Here is a 22258-nt window from a genome sequence, read left to right as displayed (position 1 = left end):
CCTTGGATGCAGAAGTCTGCCAGATCTTAGGTAAACTAAATGAGAATGAACACTGACAGTTTAGAAGTACTTATTTGCTTATCCATAGTCCCAGCAGACACTATAGGGGATTAGGACTACTTTCAACTTCCAGCAGTAAGGCATCGCAATGTTGAACATTTCTGTGCAATACAACAGACATGACAAAGCAGGGAACCTATTGTTGAGCAAAGCTTTGCATGATTTTTTCAGATGATTAGCTTGTCTGTTTTCGTTGCCTCTATGATTTTCCAATGTTCACCTTTAAAAACAGGAACGGTTGTGGTTGACATAACTGTTTGAAGTAATGCAGGAAGGGGCAATAGTCATCATTACCTACTCTTGATTTTTTTTGTTTTTGTTTAGAAAAGAAACAGTGGGTAGTTGAGGGGTGGGGTGGAGGAGAAGTGGGAGGCTTGCTGGTGGTGTGCATTTGTGGAAGGATGGAGAGATAAATTGCTATTTACTTCAAAAATGATTTTGACACAAAATTAACAAAAGAGTCAAATGTTAATATGTCAGTAATATATTTTTTAGCATCAAATTACTGTTTGCCATGGGTGATAAATTAAAACAATTTAAATAAAGGCCTTACAGTTTAGACCAGAAAGAGTGAATAGATTATTTTTCAATGTCATGAGGACTTACAGCCATCCAAGATAGCAGATATGCCTTTTCTAGTAATGGGTTATTAAAACTTGAAATGCAAACTTTAAGAATTACTCAGATATACTCTTGAAGAAAAAAAATTACACAGTACAGGGAAAGAACAGGCAAATAGGATTTGAGTAAATAGCTCCAATGTGGAACTGCTGCCATCAAAGACAAAATGGGCTAAATGGCCTTCCTTTTTGTTGAAAGATTTATGGTAAGTGAATTTCCACTAAGTTTCTGTTTACAAGGGCGGATCAGAAGCTGGGAATTCTGTGGCCGGTAACTCATCTCCTGACTCCTCAAACCTGTCCACCATCAACATGTCAGGAGCATGATGGAATACTTGCCTGGATGAGTGCATCTCCAATAAACACGCAAGAAGCTTGACACCATTCAGGACAAAGCAAGCAACTTGCCAACAGCACTTTCCAAACCCACAACCTCTACCGTCGAGAAGAACAATGCAGGCTCATTGGAACACCAACACCTGTAAGTTTCTATCCAAGCCACAAACCATCCTGACCAGGAACTATACTGCTGTTCCTTCACTGTCATTGGGTCAAAATCCTGGAACTTCCTCCCTAACAGCACTATGTGTGTACCTACACCTGCAGCGGTTCAAAAATATGGCCCATCACCACCTTCTTGAGAGCATTTAGGGATGTGAACGAATGAAAAAAAGTTGATGTATTTGCAGAATGTGATTCCATGTGATATTCTAAAGAGAAACTTATGTACAAGATAGGGTAATGCTAAGTTGCTTACTTAATGATTTTCTGTGTTCCGGCTTTGATTCTTTTGGATTTGACCTGCTGTTGTCCCCCTCACCCCTGTTCAGTTCTTCACTGCTTGAGCTTTTCCAGATGCCGATTGCCGATGTGGAGGTTCCCTTCTTTGACTGCAATGTCATAAGTAGGTACCAGTAAGAGAAAATATTGGGAGATATATCATTACTACATTTGGAAAACTATGATTGTAGTACATTTACCAATGGCCAATTTTAAATAAAGCTGCAGAAGAATAAAAGTAGTCAGAGTAATACAGAATTACTAGCTTTGTTGCCTCTGAATCCTTGCACAGCATAATTCCCATATAGTGCCAGATCACAGGCGATGGTGCCATGCAAAGGGACGCCTCCACATCAAGAGAGGGAAAACCAACATCCAGATGTAACCAGGACACTTTGCACACCACATACCAGCTAGTTTCAAAACACCCTTGATAGAGGCTTTTGAGTAGGTCTCCCTCCAAATCTTGTGATTGGGGGATGGTGTGATGACTGGGAAAGAGGAAGAAAAGAAATACTTCTGAGAATGTAAATGGGTGGACAGCAACGTGAACTGCTGAGAAGCTGCACAGCAATGAGGTTGATATTCTTTTACCGCTGTGTATAATTAATCTGATTATGTTCAGAAAGCAGAGGTAAAACTCCGTTTAAGGGTTTGCTAAATGCTATCGGACACCAACAGCAACCCCTCTGCCACACCCCCACCCACCACTTGGTGGGTCAAAAAATTAAAATACCCCGATGCAACAATTTATGCCGCAGAAATTTCCTATTATGTCCACACATTGCAAAATTACTAAAAAAAAAACATGTTTTTATTTGTTCTTAAGGTGTGAGCAATGTTTGCAAGGCTGCATACAGTGCCCATCCTTGTTTGCCGGAGTGATGGGCCTTCTGCTTGATATCGCTGATGGTACTGCAAAGCTGCCCTGTTCAGTGTCTTAATTTTCAATATCCACTCTTCTCCAATGTGTATGATCTCTATGCAGTAATCAGCTTATTTTACCAATATAGAAATCAGAAACCATGCAAAGTTGTATCACAGTATCATGTTTTATATCGCCATTAATGGCAATTGTGGTAGAGGATCTTTATAAAATAATTAGAATTGCAAATTAACCAGGACACAACAGCCAGGTGATCCTAGTCAGATAACACTTACACAAAATACAGCAGTGTCTCAAAAACAGGAAGCTGTAAAGGTCAAAAATATTCAATGTTGCACATCAAAATCACAATTCAAAAAATGCCTTTTAAGAACTGTTGTTCACTTAAAAGTCATGAGTCAGAAAGTTGTGGGTTCAAGTCCCACTCTTAGGCACTCCAGTGCAGTACTGAAGGAATGCTGCACTGTCAGAGGTGTCAACTTTTAGATAAAATGTTAATTCCCTCTCAGGTGGATGCAAAAGACCCCATGAAACTATTCCAAAGAAGAGAAGAGGAGTTTTCCTCTTTGTCCTGGCCAACATTTATCCCTCAATCAGCATTACTAAAGAAATAGATTACCTGGTCATTATCTCATTGCTGTTTCTGGGACCTTGCTGTGTGCAAATTGACTATTGTATCTCCTACGTTATAACAGTGATTAAATAAGTACTTCATTAGCGGTAAAGTTCTTTGGGATGTCCGGAGGTTGTGAAAGCTGCTATATAAAAGCGATTAAAATCAGAAAAAGTGGGAATAACTCAGTAGATCAGGTAACATCTGTGGAGACAGAAACAGAGAAAACTTTGTTTTTCTCTCCACAGATGTTGCCCCCTGATCTGCTGAATACTTTCAGAATTTTCAGTTTTTATTTCTCATATCCAGCATCCACAGTTTTTAGCCTATATGATTGTAAGTCTTTTTTCTTCCTAACTTGAGCTCTTGTAAAGAGGCAGTTGTTTAGGGTCTTTGGCAAGTTGAAGGACAGAGCCAGGTGCCGTGAGATGAGGGAGAAAGCAGCAAGGGGCAAGTCTAAGACTTGTGAGTGGTGGTGTGGCAGGAGCCTAGAACAGCTTGAAACCCCTGGGGATGGCTAAGGAACCAGGCAGGGGAGTTGGAGACCTAGTCAGTCTGACTGGCAGCACCCCTGAGTTTGAGAAGCTTCATGGAGAGAGAGGGAAGCAGGAGTGCAGCCAGGAGCTGGGCAACAGAACAAACCTGGCGAGTCACTACATTGAGGAGCTGAGGCCCTGAATAGGGAAGAGATCTGGAGCATCAGAGTGAATATTCTCTATAAAGAGTTCATTTCTTGGAGCTACAATTTTCCTTGAAAGTTTATGCAGTTTTAATGCTGGTGGAATAAAGAAACCTTGTTTTTTTTATAAATCTTCTTGCAGCCCATGTGCTTAAATCAAACGTCACATTTTGGAGTCAGATGTGGGATTCCACAGCACAGGCATCGAATTGTGATGGATGAAATGGAAAGCAATGGAATCTCCTGGCTGAGATGGAGCAGATGATGAGATACCTGAAACCCAGTCAGCGAGGGAGGCTGAAATAGCTGCAGCTCTTGCAGAGGTACAAGCTTTTATGGGATGAAGCTGAGAGTCGAAATAATAGCCAGAACATGTCAGTTTGTCAGTCTTCCAGTTTGGCCTCTTTTAATATAGCAGGGGAAGGACGGAATACCTCATCACGGATATCCTACCTGCCGATGGGTAGGAAGTGGACAGATCGAGGATGCTCAGCTGGCCATAGTCATGGCGTCTAGGGGCCTCATCAAGAGGGAGCAGGCAGCGTTCGTTTTGGAACATCCATGCAGGAAGGCTTGCTGGGAAATACTGGGGAGAGGCGCAGATGTTCAAAGGAGTCTGTGGTGGATCCGCAGATCCCTGAGGCCCTGGCACAGGTTTTTAGGCACAGCAGCAGTTTGCTGCAGCTGCAGCAGAGGTTTTATGAGTACAAGCAAGCCGGAGGAGAGGATCTGCTCTCCCTATCCGTGGAGCTGGTGAAACTGTTTGACCGCACCATCATTCTAGATCCTTCCTTCAAATCGACCAGGGGCACACAGCTGAAAAATCACCTAGCTGAAACAGTGAGAGATGAAGACATCTGGAGGGAGCTGAAGAGACCTAACAGTGATAAATCCCCACTGTTCTTCTTTGACATGCAGGATTACACCATCCGGATTATAGGGAAAGACTGGACTCCTAAAACCAGGAAAGGGGTCACCATCAGAGAGCTTACTGTCAGCACGGACAGGATTCTCTTAAGGTTAACTTGCAGGTTGAGTCGGTAGTTAGAAAGGCAAATGCAATGTTGGCATTTATTTCGAGAGGACTAGAATATAAAAGCAGGGATGCGCTGCTGAGACTTTATAAGGCTCTGGTCAGACTACGTTTAGAATATTGTGAGCAATTTTGGGCCCCGTATCTCAGGAAGGATGTTCTGGCCCTGGAGAGGGTCCAGAGGAGGTTCACGAGAATGATCCCAGGAATGAAAGGCTTAACATATGAGGAACGTTTGAGGACTCTGGGTCTATACTCGATGGAGTTTAGAAAGATGAGGGGGGATCTGATTGAAACTTACAGAATACTGAAAGGCCTGGATAGAGTGGACGTGGGGAAGATGTTTCCATTAGTAGGAGAGACTAGGACCTGAGGGCACAGCCTCAGAGTAAAGGGAAGACCTTTTAGAACAGAGATGAGGAGAAACTTCTTTAGCCAGAGAGTGGTGAATCTATGGAATTCATTGCCACAGAAGGCTGTGGAGGCCAGGTCATTGAGTGTATTTAAGACCAAGATAGATAGGTTCTTGATTGGTAAGGGGATCAAAGGTTACGGGGAGAAGGCGGGAGAATGGAATTGAGAAACCTATCAGCCATGATTGAATGGCGGAGCAGATTCGATGGGCCGAATAGCCTAATTTCTGCTCCTATGTCTTATGGTCTATTATGGTCTCTTATGGACAAGGGTGTAGACATCAGGCTGAAGAGGCAGGCGGAACAGGTTGATGTACAGCAAGCACAAATCCAATTCTTGCTGTCCTATCGCTACAGTACACCTTGCGACCAAGCACATTCAAGGGATACTCTAAAGAGATGCTGGAACTATAACAGGGCTGGGCACTTCCAGTAAGACTGCCCTCAATAACCACAGACATCATGGATGTCAGGCATGGTAACCCCATCGAATGCAACTCCATTCCTCACCCCACCAGAAAAGATACCAGCTCGGTAAAGGAAATGGAAATGCTGAGGCTCAGAGCCAGAAGACTGAACCTAGAAGACCAGTCACTTTTGCCAGTTTAGAGAGGATTCTAGCCAATGCCATACTCAGTGCCTCAAGAAAACAGCAACATTCACACCTTAATCCTGTGCAGAATCCATCAGGGAGTCATATGAACATCTGGGTTAGGAGTAGGAGCAGGCCACTCGGCTGTTCAAGCCTACTCTACCATTCAATAAGATCATGGCTGATCTGACTCCTGCCTGGTCCATAAATCCTTTCAGGCCCTTATTTGTCAAGAATCTATTTAACTCTGTCTTGAAAACATTCAAAGACTCTGCTTCCAATGTCTTTTGAGGAAGGGAGTTCCAAAGACTCACTGCCCTCAGAGAGAAACAAATTTCTTCTCTGTCTTAAATGAGCATTCCTCTTATTTTTAAACAGTGATCCCTAGCTCAAGATTCTCCCCAAGAGGATACATCATCTCCACATCCACCCTGTCAAGACCCCTCAGGATCTTACATGCTTCAATCAAGCTGCATCTTACTCTTCTCAACTCCAGCGGATACAAGCCTAGCCTGCTCAATCTCTCCTCATAAGAAAACTCACCTATTCCTGGTATTAGTTTAGTAAACCATCTCTGAACCGCTTCTAATGCATTTACATGCTTCCTTGAATAAGAAGACCAATACTGTACACAGTACTCCAGATGTGGTCTCACCAGTGCCCTCTATAACTGAACCGTGACCCCCCTACCTTTATATTCAATTCCCTTCACAATAAACAATAGCATTCTATTTGCTTTCCTAATTGCTTGCTGTATCTGCATACTAGCCTTTTGTGATTCATGCACGAGGACACCCAGATCCCTCTGAATCTCAGAGCTCTGCAATCTCTCATGATTTGGATGATTTGCTTCTTTTTTATTCTTCCAGCCAAAATTGAAAATTTCACATTTTCCTACATATGCTCCATTTGCCAGATCTTTGGCCACTCACTTAACTTATTTATGTCCCTTACATCCCCTTCACAACTTACTTTCCGACCTATCTTTGTATCATCAGCAAATTTAGTAACTATACCTTTGGTCCCTTCATCCAAGTCATTTGTATAAATTGTAAAAAATTGAGGTCCCAGCACTGATCCCTGTGGAACACCACTTGTTAGATTCCACCAACCAGAAAAAGACCCATTTATGGCTAACTTCTGCTTCCTGTTAGCTAGCCAATCTTCTATCCAGGCCATTATGTTACCTCCTACACCATGAGCTTTTATTTTCTGCAATAAGCTTTGATGTGGCACCATATCAAAGGCCTTCTGGAAATCTAAGTACAGTACATCCACCGGTTCCCCTTTATCCACAGCACATTTGACTCCTTCAAAGAACTCCAATAAATTGGTAAAACATGATTTCCCCTTCACAAACCATGTTGACTCTGCCTGATGGCCTGGAATTTTTTTAAAGTGACCTGCCATAACATCTTTAATAATAGATTCCAACATTTTCCCCATGACAGATGTTAAGCTAACTGGCCTATAGTTTCCTGCTTTCCGTCTCCTTCCCTTTTTGAACAAAATAGTCATTTTCCAATCTAATGGCACCTTCCCCGCACCCATGGAATTTTGGAAAATTAAAATTAATGTATCAATTATCTCACTAGCCACTTCTTGTAAGACCGTAGGATGAAGTCCATCAGGACCCGATAACTTGTCAGCCCACAGCTCCAACAATTTGTTCAGTACCACTTCCTTGGTGACTGTAATTTTCCTGGGCTCCTCCCTCCCTTTCAATTCCTGATTTGCAGCTAATTCTGGGACGTTACTTGTATTCTTTATGGTGAAGACCGATGCAAAATACCTGTTCAATTAATCTGCCATCTCTTTTTTTCCCCATTTTTAATTCCCTAGACTCACTTTCTATAGGACCAATGCTCATTTTGTTAACTCCTCTTATTTAAGGATCGATAGAAAATCTTACGATCCAACTTTACATTTCTGGCTAGCTTTCTCTTGTATTCTAAATTTTCCCTCCTTAGTAATCTCTTTGTCATTCTTTGCTGTTCTTTATATTCTGTCCAATCGTCTGACCTGCCACCTGTCTTTGCATAATTGTATGCTTTTTCTTTAAGTTTCAAACTGTTTTTAACTTGTTTAGTTAACCATGAATGGCGGGTCCCCTTGGAATCATTCTTTCTCATTGGAATGTATCTATTCTGTGTATTCTGAAACATCCCTTTAACTGTTTGCCACTGCATCTCTATTGACCTATCCCTTACTTCATTTGCCAGTTCTCTTTAGCTAGTTCTGCTTTCATTTCCACATAATTGCCCTTATTTAAGTTTAAAATACTAGTCTTGGACCCACTCTTCTCTCTCTCAAACTAAATGTAAAATTCAATCATATTATGATCACTGCTACGCAGGGTTGCATTCACTATGAAGTTATCAATGAATCCTATCTCTTTGCACAATACCAGGTCTAGTATAACCTGCTCCTGGTTGGCTCCAGAACGTACAGTTCTAAGAAACTATCCCAAAAACATTCTATGAACTCCTCATCTAGGCTACCTTTGCCCATCTGACTTTTCCAGTCAATATGTACATTAAAATCCCCCATGATTACCTACCTTTCTGATAAGCTCCCATTATCTCTTCCTTTATACTTTGTCCTGCCATGTAGTTACAATTAAGGGCCTGTACACCACTCCCACAAGTGACTTCTTGTCTTTATCATTTCTCAGCTCAATCCACACCGCTTCTACATTCTGGTTTACTGAACATGGGTCACCCCTCTCTGATGCGCGAATACCATCATTAATTAACAGAGCCACCCCTCCAACTTTTCCTAGCTCCCTGTCCTTCCTAAAAGTAATGTACCCTTCAACATTCAGGTTCCAATCTATGTCATCCTGCAGCCATGTCTCTGTAATTGCTATCAAATCATAGAATCATCGAAAAATTACAGCACAGAAAGAGGCCATTCAGCCCATCATGTCTGCGCCAGCTGAAAAAGAAAAGATTTTTAAAAAACTAGCTGCCCATTTTAATCCCATCTCCCAGCACCTGGTCCGTAGCCTTGCAGGTTACAGCACTTTAGGTGCAGACCTAGCTGCCTTTTAAATGAGTTGAGGGTTTCTTCCTCCACCACCAAATCAGGCAGTGAATTCCAGATGCCCACCATCCTCTGGGTGAAGAAGTTTTTTCCTCATGTCCTCTCTAATCCTTCTACCAATCACCTTAAATCTGTATCCCTTGGTAATTGACCTCTCTGTGAGGGGGAAACAGGGCACCCCTGTCTACTCTATCTAGGCCCCTTATAATCTTGTACACCTCAATTAGGTCACCCCTCAGCCTCCTCAGTACCAAGGGAAGCAACCCCAGCATATCTAATCTTTCCGCATAGCTGCAATTTTCAAGCCCTGGCAACATTCTTGTAAATCTCCTCTGTACTGTTTTCAGAGTGATTGAGTTCTTCCTGTAATGTGGCGACCAGGACTGTACAAAATTCCAGCTGTGGCCTAACCACCATTTTATAGAGTTCCAACTTTACATTCCTGTTTTTGTATTATATACCTCATCCAGTAAATGAAAGCATTCCATATGCCTTCTTTCCCACCTGTCCTGCCACCTTCAGGAACCTGTGGACATGCACATCAAGGTGTCTTATTTCCTCTACCCCTCCCAATATCCTCTCATTTATTGTGCATTCCCTAGCTTTGTTTGCTCTCCCTAAATGCATTACCTCACATTTCTCTGGATTGAATTCCATCTGCCGCTTTTCCATTCACTCAACCAAACCACTGATATAATTCCAGAGTCAACAGCTATCCTTTTCACTATCAACTACACGACCAATCTTTGTGTCTGCAAATTTCCCAATCCTGCCACCCACATTTAAGTCTATATCATTAATATATACAACAGACAGCAAGGGACCCAACACTGAGACCTGTGAAACACCATTGGAAACCGTTTTCCATTTGCAAAAACATCCATCAACCATTACCCTTTGTTTCCTGTTGCTGAGCTAATTTTGAATCCAACTCACCACATTTGCCTATATCCCATATCCCATGGGCCTTTACTTTTCTGACCAGTCTGCCATGTGGAATCTTGTCAAATGCCTTAATAAAATCCATTTAGCCAACATCCACTGCACTACCCTCATCAATCCTCCTTGTTACTTTCTCAAAAAATTCCCCTAACAAAACCATGCTGACTATCCCTGATTAATCCGTTGCTTTCTAAGTGGCAGTAATCCTATCTCTCAGAATTGATTCTAATAACTTGCCCTCCACAGAAGTCAGACTGACCAGCCTATAATTATTTGGTCTACCCCTCGCACCCTTTTTAAATAATGGTACAACGTTCGTAGACCTCCAATCCTCTTGTACCTTGTCTGTATCTAATGATGATTGGAAAATGATCCACAGAGCATGCACTATTTCCTCCCTGGCTTCCTGTAACAGTCTGGGATACAATCCATCTGGCTCTAGTGACTTACCCACATTCAAGGGTGTCAGTCCCTCCAGTACACCCTCTCTCACTATGCTTATTGTATATAATATTTCACACTCATCCTCTTTAACTAGAATATCTGCTTCATCCCTCTCCTTAGTGAAGACAGAGACAAAGTACTCATTGAGAACCCTGCCCACATCTTCAGCATCAGCGTACAAGTTTCCATGTACATCCCTGATTGGCCCTACCCTTTCCTTAGCTACTCTCTTGCTCTTAATGTACTGGTAAAACATCTTTGGGTTTTCTTTGATCTTACCTGCCAACATGTTTTCATATCCTCTCTTTGCTTTTCTAATTGCCATTTTTACTTCAACCCTGTACCTTCTATACTCATCTTGACTTTCTACAGTATTAAGTTTTTTGTGACTGCCTTAAGCTTTCTTTTTCTGCTTTATCTTACCCTGCATGCTTCTAGATAACCAGAGGGCTCTAGATTTAGCAGTACTGTCCTTTTTCTTTGTGGGGACATGTGTACACTGTGCCCGTAGAATCTCGCTTTTGACTAGTCTGTCACTTCAAGTAACTGTAACCAGTCCACTTTCACCAGATGGGCAATAAATGCTGGCCAGGTCAGCGACGTCCACATCCCGTAAATGAAGTTTTTAAAAATGAACTCTCAGCTCCGTAAAATTTTTCTTTCCAATTTAGAATTTTTGCTCCTGTTCTACCTTTAACCTTTTCCATAATTATATTAAATCTAACTGTATTATGGACACTATCTCCAAAATGGTTACCCACTGCTACTTCATCAACTTGCCCAGCTTCATTTCCTAAGACTAAATCTAGCATTGCACTCCCTCTCGTTGGGCTTGTTAAATGCTGGCTGAAAAAGTTCTCTTGAATGCAGTTCAAGAATTTTGTGACCTTTGTGCCCATTACACTGTTCATATCCCAGTTGATATTAGGGTAGTTGAAGTCCCCAACTATTATTGCCCTATAGTTTTTGCACTCAGAAATTTGGCTACATATTTGTTCTTCTTCGCCACTCTCTCTATTTGGAGGTTTATAGTACACTCCTAGTAGTAAGGCTGCCCTCTCTTTATTGCTGAGCTCAATCCATATGGCCTCAACACCTGCCCCTTTATTTCCCCTCTCCTCACCGTCCAAGGGCCCAAACACTACTTTCAAGTGAAGCAGCATTTCACTTGCACTTCCCTCAACTTAGTCTACTGCATTCGTTGCTCCCAATGAGGTTTCCTCTACATTGGAGAGACCAAACGCAGACTGGGTGACCGCTTTGCAGAACACCTTCAGTCTGTCCGCAAGCATTACCCAGACCTTCCTGTCGCTTGCCATTTCAACACTCCACCCTGCTCTCATGCCCACATGTCCATCCTTGGCTTGCTGCATTGTTCCAGTGAAGCTCAACGCAAACTGGAGGAATAGCACCTCATCTTCCGACTAGGCACTTTACAGCCTTCTGGACTGAATATTGAGTTCAACAATTTTAGATCATGAACTCTCTCCTCCATCCCCACCCCCTTTCCGATTTTCCCCTTCCTTTTTGTTTTTTCCAATAATTTATATAAATTTTTCTTTTCCCACCTATTTCCATTATTTTAAAATGTATTTCCATCCATTGTTTTATCTCTACCTTTTAGCCTTTTTCGATTCCTTCACCCCACCCCACCCCACCCCCACTAGGGCTCTCTGTACCTTGCTTGTCCTGCTTTCTACCCTTAATTAGCACATTCCTTTAGATAATATCACCACCTTTAACACCTCTTTGTCCTTTTGTCTGTGACATCTTTTGGTTATCTCCACCTATCACTGGCCCTCTATCCAGCTCTTCTTGTCCCACCCCCCCCTTAAACCAGCTTATATTTCACCTCTTATCTATTTTTCCTTAGGTCTGTTGAAGAGTCATGCAGACTCGAAACGTTAACTGTGCTCCTCTCCGCAGATGCTGCCAGACCTGCTGAGTTTTTCCAGGTATTTTTGTTTTTGTTTTGCATTTAGTATATCATCCCTCCTCACAGCTGTAATTCTTTAACCGGTAATGCCACACCCCAACCTTTTTTAGCCTGCTCTCTATCCTGCCTGAAAACCCTATATCCAGGGATGTTGAGCTCTTATTTTTGCCCCTCTTTAAACCAAGTTTCCGTTATAGCAATAATATCATCCTAGGATGTTGCCTGGGATGAAACATTTAAGTTATGAAGAGAGGTTGGATAGACTTGGGTTGTTTTCGTTGGAGCAGAGAAGACTGAGGGGCAACCTGATCGAGGTGTACAAGATTATGAGGGGCATGGACAGGGTGGATAGGGAGCAGCTGTTCCCCTTAGTTCAATGGTCAGCCACAAAGGGGCATAAGTTCAAGGTGAGGGGCAGGAAGTTTAGGGGGAATGTGAGGAAAAACTTTTTTACCCAGAGGGTGGTGACGGTCTGGAATGCACAGCCTGGGAGGGTGGTGGAGGCGGGTTGTCTCACATCCTTTAAAAAGTACCTGGATGAGTACTTGGCACGTCATAATATTCAGGGCTATGGGCCAAGTGCTGGTAAATGGGATTAGGTGGGTAGGTCAGGTGTTTCTCACGTGTTGGTGTAGACTTGATGGGCCGAAGGGCCTCTTCTGCACTGTGATTCTGTGATTCTGTGTGATCATGCTGCCATGTGTCTATCTGTGCCCTCGGTTCATCGGCTTTCTTTGCTATGCTCCTTACATTTAAATAAATACCTTTTAACATTGACAAATTCCTGTGCTGTAAACCTTTTAACCTTTGCTTCTTCTGTCTGTCAGAGTCACCCATAAATTTTCTGTCTCTCGCTCCCTACACTGAACTTGTCCTATCTGAATATGCCCTCAGGTTCCCATCCCCCGCCAATCTAGATCGTACTAAATTATTTCATCCAAGTGCTTAGGAGGGAGATCCAAAGCCGATCCAGGCGGATGGAGCCATGTACAGTTTCACCCTTGCCATCCACCTCGAAGGAGGACGTCTGGCAGTTTCCACTGCTCGATGCAGATATTGATAGACTTCACCACTACTGGAAAGCCCAACATCCACCAACCTGGCTCTATCTGATGAAGAAGACCAAATAGGCACAGAAACTGTTGAGGTGCTGGAAGAGGATTGGGGAGAAGGATGGAGTTCTCTATTGGCTGGTTCATGACAATGGGAGAGAGATGAAGCAACTCCTCCTGCCTGGCATCCTCAAGTGTCAAGTATTGACCGCAGTTCATGATCAGGCGGGGCACTGAGTGTTGGAGAAGACAGCTGCACTGACAAGAAGTTAGTGTTACTGGCTAGTGATGGCTGCTCATATTGCCAACTACTGCCAGAACTGTCAGAGGTATACTTTGGCCAAAGCAGGGAAGTGGCTTGACACAGGTGGTCACACCCATGATGTTGGACCTGTAGCTGGAGGGAAATCTCAGGAGAGTGTTCCCAGGGGCAGGTTACTCAATGCCAAATGTCTGGATGTGGGGGTAAGCAGCCCACTTATTGATATAGTGGGACCTGAAGCTGGTGGTGACCTGAGTGAAGACAGGTTGGATAGTGTTGGGGAATTCAGGAATGTGTGTGTCAGGGATTAAGGGGCTGCATCCAGTTGAGGAGGCTGACTCCAGTGCCAGAAGGAGATGCTGAGATGTCAGGCAGGGAGGCTGCAACTGGATCAACCAGTGCTGCTGGTCATATGGCCCCTGGAGACATGGCCAATCTAGGCCCCTATGTGGCTGACCCATCACAGAGCCTGGGTGCTATTGGAAGTGCCAGATCAGAAGAGGGGCTGAGGAGGTCATCTCGAACAAATGTTGAATATCATCCTAACCTTTACTATTTGCCCAGATCAGCGAGGCATGAAGGGAATGCTGCCAGCAATGTTCACTCGAATACACAACCTATTGTAGCTCAATTGACCCCGCTGATCAAGCAATTGCTTAGTAAACAGTCACTTGTGATTTGTCTAGTTGCTGGGATGGCAAGTTAGAAACAGGAAAGTATGTAGCAAGGCCTCCGGCAGCAGGTGGCAATGGTGGGAGCGAGCACCAAGCAGGGGAACTGGTCGGCTCCTGTGGGCCCCTCCCTGTATGGAGCAGGGTCTTTGACAAGCTGAGGGACAGAGCCAGACGCCAAGAGGTGAGGTAGAAAGCGGCAAGGTCAAGTCTAGGACTTGTGAATGGCAGTGTGGCAGGAGCCTAGAGCAGCTTGAAGCCCCTAAGGGAAGCTAAGGAGCCAGGAATGGGAGTCAGAGACCTAGTCAGTGTAACTGGCAACACCCCTGAGTCTGAGAAACCTCATGGAGAGACAGGGGAGCAGAACTTTCAGCCAAGAGCTGGGTAGCTGCACAAGCTTAATGAGTCACTGCGTTGAGGAGCTGAGGCCTTGAATAGTGGAGAGATCTGGAACATTTGCTGTGAATATTCTCTGTAAATAGTTTGTTTCTAGGAGTTACACTTTCCCTTGAGAGTTTATACAGTTTTGATGCCGGTGGAATGAAGGAACCTTGTTTTATTTAAATCTTTGCGCAGCCCATGTGCCTAAATTGCATGTCACATCCACTTAATGCCCAACTTAATTAATTTAGTTTTTCCTGAGATTCTATTGCTTGTGAGTGCGTTGGAACAGAACACACTTAATCAGTCAAATGGAGACACTGGAATAGATTGTTTATACTACAGAATCGCTTCCACTGAAAATGTTTCTACAAATGTTAAAGGTACTAAATACCACCATTTAAAATGACATAAGATCTCATTGAGTCAAAATGTAAAAATTTAGTACACAAATAAGAATCAGCATGTTTGTTTGTGTCAAATATGAAGAACTCAAGCTCATTTGCAAATAATTTGTTATGAATGAATTTTGACTAGGGTTATTTTGCTAATGTTAGCGTAAAGTCAGAGTATAAATTTACGGGTTATATATTAGTATAGCTGAACTCAATGCACATTATAAATGCACATTGTGTCCTATTTGAGTCATTTCAGGTCTGTTTTAAATTTGAAAACATCATGCCAAACTATTTTATAGAAAATATGCAAAGAGGGATTAACAATGCCACAGGGAGCTATAAACAAAAGAAACATGGTCTAAAGGGGCCGATCAGAGCTTGAGAAGCTCAGGAAATATATGGGAAAGTATTTTTTTGGCAACAAAGCTAAAAATGTTTATTGTGCAACTCCTAAGACAGATTGAACAAATATACAAAATCCTTTTATTTGTTTCCAAGGGAAGCTATTTTAGTTAATAGCGTTAACAACATTATACATACCAATTTATCAATCACATGTCTGATGGCCTGGTACCAATCATGTATACTATCATCATCCGAATGGAGAAGAAATTCATTCCCTGAGATCGTTGTGAGCTGTGTCAAGAAAAAAAAGCAGTGTGTAATTTGTTTAATGCTGTAAACAACACAGGAAAAGCACAGCAACCTAATGGGTCAGCATTTAGTTCATTATGATCCCAAATCAACATTACTCGACAACAACATTGGAATTGCTAGATGAGAAATGACTAAGGTCTATCTAATTCTCCTTCTCTTGGTAGTCATATGATACAATGATAATAGGAGACCAATCAATGCCTCTCTGCCAATCCACCCTGTATTGTTTATTACTTGCACATCTGCCCAAAACAGTGAAGGGAATGTTTCATGAAACCAGATGTCTTTGTTCACTTTCCTGGCCTTAAAGAAGAAAAGATAATTATGAGGGAAAAAAGACCTACAAGTGCTGGAAATCTGAATTCTGATGAAAAGTTTTCAACCAAAATATTAACTCTTTTATTTTTCACTTGCCATGTAGATAATACCTGCCTGTACTTCCAACACTTACTGTTTACTTAAATGAAAAAAGTATGGGATGTTTACTGATTGAAAACATGGTGCATGCCAGAATAACTGAAGAAAAGGCCAGGTTAATTACAACTCATGTATAAAAATAAAAACCATATTGCACAGACAGACCTCCCTGGAATATCTTCTATGGAAACTACAAGGTCTTAAGCTGGAACATGAGTGCAGGAGAGAGTAAATAAAGTTTTAAATAAATAATACCTTTTTGTGTCTACTCTATAGTGTGGTCTATTTGAAACATTATTTCTCACTAGAAAACCAGTTGGCTGCTTGTGGGAAATCAGGAATGAGGGTGGGATAGGTGGGTGGCACTTTGATCAGTCCTTGATCACACAAGGCCCACCTGATGAAATATTCAGGCAGACTTATATGTGGACATATTGCATGCCCAGCTGGACCAGGCAAGAGGCTGATTTCTATCTACAAAATGGGTCCTATGTTGGCGGTAAGACCACTTGCAATTTTGGATACATGTGAGTGGAGAGTTTGCAGCGTGAGGTTTGCCCATTTGTACCAGGTAGCGAGTTGCTGAACCAGCAGTCCTTTGAAGCCTGGAACTCCAGATATGACCAGGAATTTTTTTTCAGGTGAAATTCTTCTCCAAGCCCCAATGTAAAACCGTGGCCCTTTACTGGCTGCCCCCAACACAGTGCGTCTCCTCCCCTTTCATTGCTGCCTTTCATGGAGCAATCCAATTTTATATGTCTAATGTGGTAAATTGTCAACTAGCCCTTACTGAGCATTCAGCAATTTATCTGAATAATACTGATTGAACCTATACCTGAAAAATTGTTTGGGTCTACTCACTTCATGATATTTTGGGTGGAAATTAAAAATCACCCAATCACTTACTATTTTCTCCACTCCCTATGTTAAATGCTTTATTTAATCTTTTCTTCTTTAGGTCCTGCCGTGCCATGATCTTCCAAATTAATCTAAATGATTATTCTTACAAAATATATTACAACAATAGAATTAAGAAATGAGTTCATCTGAGTGGACAAGTAAAATAACACTGTTGCACTTCAAACATAAATATTTCACCTATCCACTCTGGTTTATACCAATCATTTAACAAACTGAATGATCATGGAGCATAACTTATATTTCTTCCCAGGACTTATAGCATAATAATAATTCATTGGCCTAGACAGATAAAGGCACACCAACCAATGATGGGGCAAGAAGGATTAAGGACTGTCTAACAGGTTAGAGATGGAGGAAGGCAAAGCTCTTGGAGGATTGTATTGCTGAAGGAAATTACAGAGAGAAGGGGCAAAGCCAGGGAGGGATTTGAAAATGACAATGAGAATTTAATTTCTAGGCATTGTTGGACCAGGAATCAATGTAGGTCAGCGCGCAGTCAGGAATGATGGGCGATCAACTGATACAGAATAAGATACTTGGAGCAGATTTTTGAAATGAGCTCCTGTCTACTGATGGTAGATGGTGGGAAATTGGCCAGAAGAGTATTGGAACAGTCAAGCCTAGAGCTGACAAAAGCATGCATGAAGGTTTCAGCAGCAGATCAACTGAGGCAGGAGCAGAGGTAGTCAATGTTCCAAAAATAGGCACACTTTGAGATGGAGAGGATAAGGGATTGATAACTCAGCTCAGGGTCAAATCAGACAGCAATGTTGCAGTCATTTTAGTTCAGCCTGAGACAGTAGCCAGGGGGGAAAATGGAACTGGTGGAGAAAGACTGGAATTTGGGTTTTGTTCTTTCCAGTATTTATTTGGGATAATTGCATCTCATCCAGGACAAGAGGTTGGACAGGCGATTAACACCACAGTGGCAGTGGATGGATTGAGAGAGGTGGTGGAGAAGGATAACTCATCAGTGTACATGTGGAACCTGATGTCATGTCTTCAGATGATGTCACCAAGGGGCAACATGTAGTGGGAAATAGGAGGGAGCCAAGGACAGCTTCCTGGGGTGCTTGAGGTAAATGTGCAGGGTAGAAAAAATAAATCATTGCAAGATATTCTCTGGATATCTTGGATAGGTAAGAGCGGAACCAAGTGAGGTTAGTCCCATTCAGCTGCACAATGGGAGGGAAGTGTTGAAGGAGTACAATGGACAACCATGTCAAAAACTGCAGAGAGGTCAGGAAGGATAAAGAGGAATGGGGCACCACGGTCGCAGACACAGAGGCCGTCACTTGTAGTTTCCGTTAGAGCCATGTCAGCACTGTGGCAGGAGGCAGAAACATGGTTGGGTGGCTCAAATATGGAGTTGCAGGAAATATGCTCAGATTTGGGAAGAAAGCATTTCGTATACTGTAAAATTAATGATTGAATGTTCACTATTATCAAATTTTGCATTATTTTTTGGGGCACAGTATTCATTGTCTTTATCTGTTTGAAACGTTACTGAGCAAACATGTTTATTCTGGAGCACAGCCTTATACAGTATAACCCCAGAGTTAAATTGCTCTGCAAATGATGTAATATATATATTATTATAGTGTAATGAAACTTTATAAACTCTGAAGGTTCTATGATGATGGTAGCACTTTAGGGGGCCCTTTAAAATAGTTTGTGTGTGAACAGCTCCTCTTGTAAGGAGTGAACAAAAAGTCAAATATAGGGCAGAATTTTGCCCTTGATGGGTGGGCGGGCCCCACCGGCTCGGTGGCGGGCGGGCAGCCGACCCCCGCCACCGAAATGGGCCCGCCGCCATTTTGAGTGGGCGGGCCAATTTAGGCCCGCCCAGCGGCCTGCCTGACAGGAAGAGATGGGAGATGTTAATAAATATCACATAAAGTTTATTAAACTTTTTTAAAACAGACATGAAACCTCATCCCACCGGTGGAGCAGGGCCTTTAATTAGCTTAATTATCCTGTCAATGGCCTCAATTGGCCATTGACAGGTCAGCGGGCCCACAGTTGATTTCGCTGTCCGCCCGCCTTCCTGAATATTTAAATGGGGTGGGATGATGTCGGGGTTTCCCCCCAATGTCATCCCGCATCATTTTTGTGTCGGCGTGCGGGCCCCGCCCCCAACTCACCGACGGAAAAATTCTGGCCATAATAATTGGTGTTATTCTGAAGAATGTTTTTATATATTGTCGAATGTCCTGAACTAGTGAAATAGTACATTCATTCATTAACCCAATTTGATAGTTTTCAGTTAATTTTTTCCTACTCTGTTCCTCACTGACATCCAGATTATCATCTCCAGCCAGGGGCAGAAGTTTTAGGTTGGCGTGCAGGTGGGTGCCTGACCCGCTCAAGTGTAAAATAGCGCACAATGACATCGGGGGTGAGTGTCCCAAAGTCATGCCCTGCTCACGTGATATTTCTGTTGGCAGGTGCACGCAGAAGTCGGAAGCACGCAATTAAGAGGTCAATTAAGCCCACTAAAGTTCCAGTTGTCCCCACTTTTTCATGGTCCGTCCAACCTTACGTTTGGCGGACGGGCACATCTGCCAGGCAGACTTTGCATTTTTGGTGAAACCTCACCCAATGGCGGGACGAGGTTTCCCTTATTAAATTTTTAAAATAAAAATGTGTGGACAGAATTTTCATCATGTATATGTTCAAGTGACTGATTCTGATACACGGACATTTTTTCCGGATTTTGAAATCTTTATTTCTTGGTTTTAAATTCTTCAGCTCCCTGAGGCAGTGTTTCACGCTGGCTGGCCGTTAATTGGCCGGCTAGCGTTAAATCACAGTCGGGGGCCGATTGCGGGCGGTGGTCTGTTCCCCAGCCGTTCCAGGGCCCGCCGATTGCGCCTACCTGCCGACCTAAAGACCCTGCCCCAGGAATGCACAACCCACCCATAGACGCTGTGACAGTCAATCATTACCTCCCCATGGTGACCTGCAATATACTTATTTCTATGAAAGAAGGGACCCATCTCTCCCACTGGCCAGTTTTTCTTACCTCAAATATACAACATAGTTGAGACTGGTAAAAACCACCCTCTATAGGAAGGTAATGTGTAAAGTATCAGTCTATAAATGGGGATCTGCTAGCTCAAGATTCATAGAGGAATCCAACTTTCTAATGGGCTCCCCTATTCCTTACATTCTAAAATGTATGTTACCCATCTTTTTTACTGAAACTGCTATAAAGGTGTGAGAGCTTGAAGCATTTTGTTGCACTGTAGTTCTATATCAAAGGAGAATGTAGTAATTTGTACCTGTTTATCACATGGCCAAGTTCACAAGCGTTTTCCTATAAGTGGTAAAAATCTACCATTGTCTATTTCTATAAAACGTCACAGAATGCTGGTGATGTGACTTTTACTGGTAGTACTGTGTATAAATCCGAATTCATATCCAAAGGATTTACCAGTGGATTTATGGATCAAGGGTATTTATGTAGCAGTTTAGTAACGAACTGGATCATGCCTGTGATTGTTCTTTTAACATGTTAACAATCTCGGCCATGCTTTAAGGGAATGGATCCGAGTGAAAGTTAAAATATTTACTTGCAGGCAATGAAACAGTATATATATCCATGAGAAAGAGGGGATGGCGTTGTTAAAAGGAGAGATATGTGAAATAAATGATAGGTTTGTTGAAAGCTTCTTTTGTATCAGTGTAATTGCAAAATCAATACAAGTATTGAGTTGCATATTATGAAAAAGGATACAGAGTTAAAACCATATAAATATCTTAAAACACTGATATCCAACACTGCTCCACCCTAATACAATAACATTGCTGCATCTCGCTTCTCCAATGATCTCCAATACTCCGAGAAAGCAGAATAAGGTGCAAAACTGATGCAAAAACTCATAGCTGACAAGATCTTAGAAGGAACATATTGCTGCAAGTTATACCCACTAGTCAAAAAAATGCAGGCAAGCATAATAATTAAAAGGAAACACAGCATTTTCAGCCAAAATGTAAAAATAAGTGTTGGAGATATGCTTCTGTATAGTTCCCTTGTAAACTATAATACTGCACAGATTGTGAAGATTGACACTGAATCTGGTGCTATCATTCATTATTGCCATGTCACTCAGCTTTTTGGCTCACTGAAGCTCAATCTGTGACATGTTTGTGATTATCATACTCATTTAGTAACTATATGGCATATGGAACACAAATACTATTTAGCTGCTTAGGGGTTGGGTCATTCGCTTCAAAAATGCCACCAAACTGGAATAATTTAATGTCCGCATTACACTTACACGCGGTTCCAAAACCAGACAAGAATTGATCTTCTCAGCCTTTTAACTACTTCACATTCCCAGAGCATTTAAAATACAGCATTTAACAGAAAAAAAGCCCACAACTGATTATGAGTCACAGATTGTGTTTAAAGACTTGGTTCATAAGCTGCACCTAAGCAACGGGTAGTAGGTTTAATAAGCAATAAAAACCAAAACAAAATCAGAACAATTTTTTGGCCCCAGAACGTTTATGGGCTACAATTATCACTGCTAATTCATGAAAGCATAAATGAGTGCAATTTCAATGTTCATTTTTGCATTGGAAGTATGATGAAGACCAGTGTACCTTAACAAACAGGAAAAAAGGGAAGCCTTCTATCTCATTAGATTACTAATGCCACCATTTTAAAAAGGATTGGATAATGCAAGTATAAAAGATCAAAAACTTCAACTTACACAAGTTTGGGCAGTGTCATTTATAAGATACTTTGATTTTAATTTTACATAATATTGATATACTTCAATGAAAACATCTAAAGGATATAATTTCTGTTGTGTATTTGAGCTAATATTCAAACAAAAAGTAATTTTGTCTGTGAACATTAGTGGAGTTCGAGAATATTTTTGCCTATATGCCCCAGTAGTAAAATTTCTAACGCATGTTAATGCATGAATCTAGTACTAGCACACTCTTTGACTGTTAACTGTTTAAGGAGCAATCTATGTGGAATGTGGAAATTAACTCAGGGCCGACCTCATTCCCTTGCATTACTTATGCTTATTCCACAGAATTACAGAATTGTTCCAGCGCAGAAGGAGGTCGTTCGGTCTGTCATGTCTGTGCCAGCTCTTAAAATGAGCAATTCACCTAGTCCCATTCTACCGCCTTCTCCCTGTAACCCTGCACATTCTTCCTTTTCAGATAGTAATCCAATTCCCTGGTGAATGCATTAATTGAATCTGCCACCACCACACTCTCAGGCAGTGCATTCCAGAGCTTAACCATTTGCTGAGTGAAAAATGTTTCTCCTCGTATCTCCATTGCTTCTTCTGCCAATTACCTTAAATTTATGTCCTTCTGTATTTGGTCCTTTCACCAATGGGAACATTTATTCCCTATCTACTCTGCCTAGGTCCCTCATCATTTTTCTTTATCAAAACAGGTATGAAAGCACTGGGGGGGCAACCAGC

At 42.1% G+C, this 22258-nt stretch overlaps 1 protein-coding gene across 1 annotated transcript in view; it reads right to left on the bottom strand.

The window, feature by feature from the left end:
* Window positions 1–22258, bottom strand: part of arhgap15 (Rho GTPase activating protein 15) — a 776478-nt gene that overhangs the window by 350895 nt on the left and 403325 nt on the right. Inside the window, exons 8-9 of the mRNA XM_078552497.1 lie at window positions 15348–15443; window positions 1438–1564 (exon numbers count right to left, since the gene is read on the bottom strand). Of these exons, the coding sequence (XP_078408623.1) occupies window positions 1438–1564; window positions 15348–15443 (223 nt within the window). The remainder of the gene's footprint in view (window positions 1–1437; window positions 1565–15347; window positions 15444–22258) is intronic.

Source organism: Cetorhinus maximus, chromosome 11, assembly GCF_964194155.1.
Source record: "Cetorhinus maximus chromosome 11, sCetMax3.hap1.1, whole genome shotgun sequence".
Lineage (NCBI taxonomy): Eukaryota > Metazoa > Chordata > Chondrichthyes > Lamniformes > Cetorhinidae > Cetorhinus > Cetorhinus maximus.
Note: the sequence above shows the minus strand (reverse complement) of the source record. Positions and strands in the feature narration are given on the sequence as shown.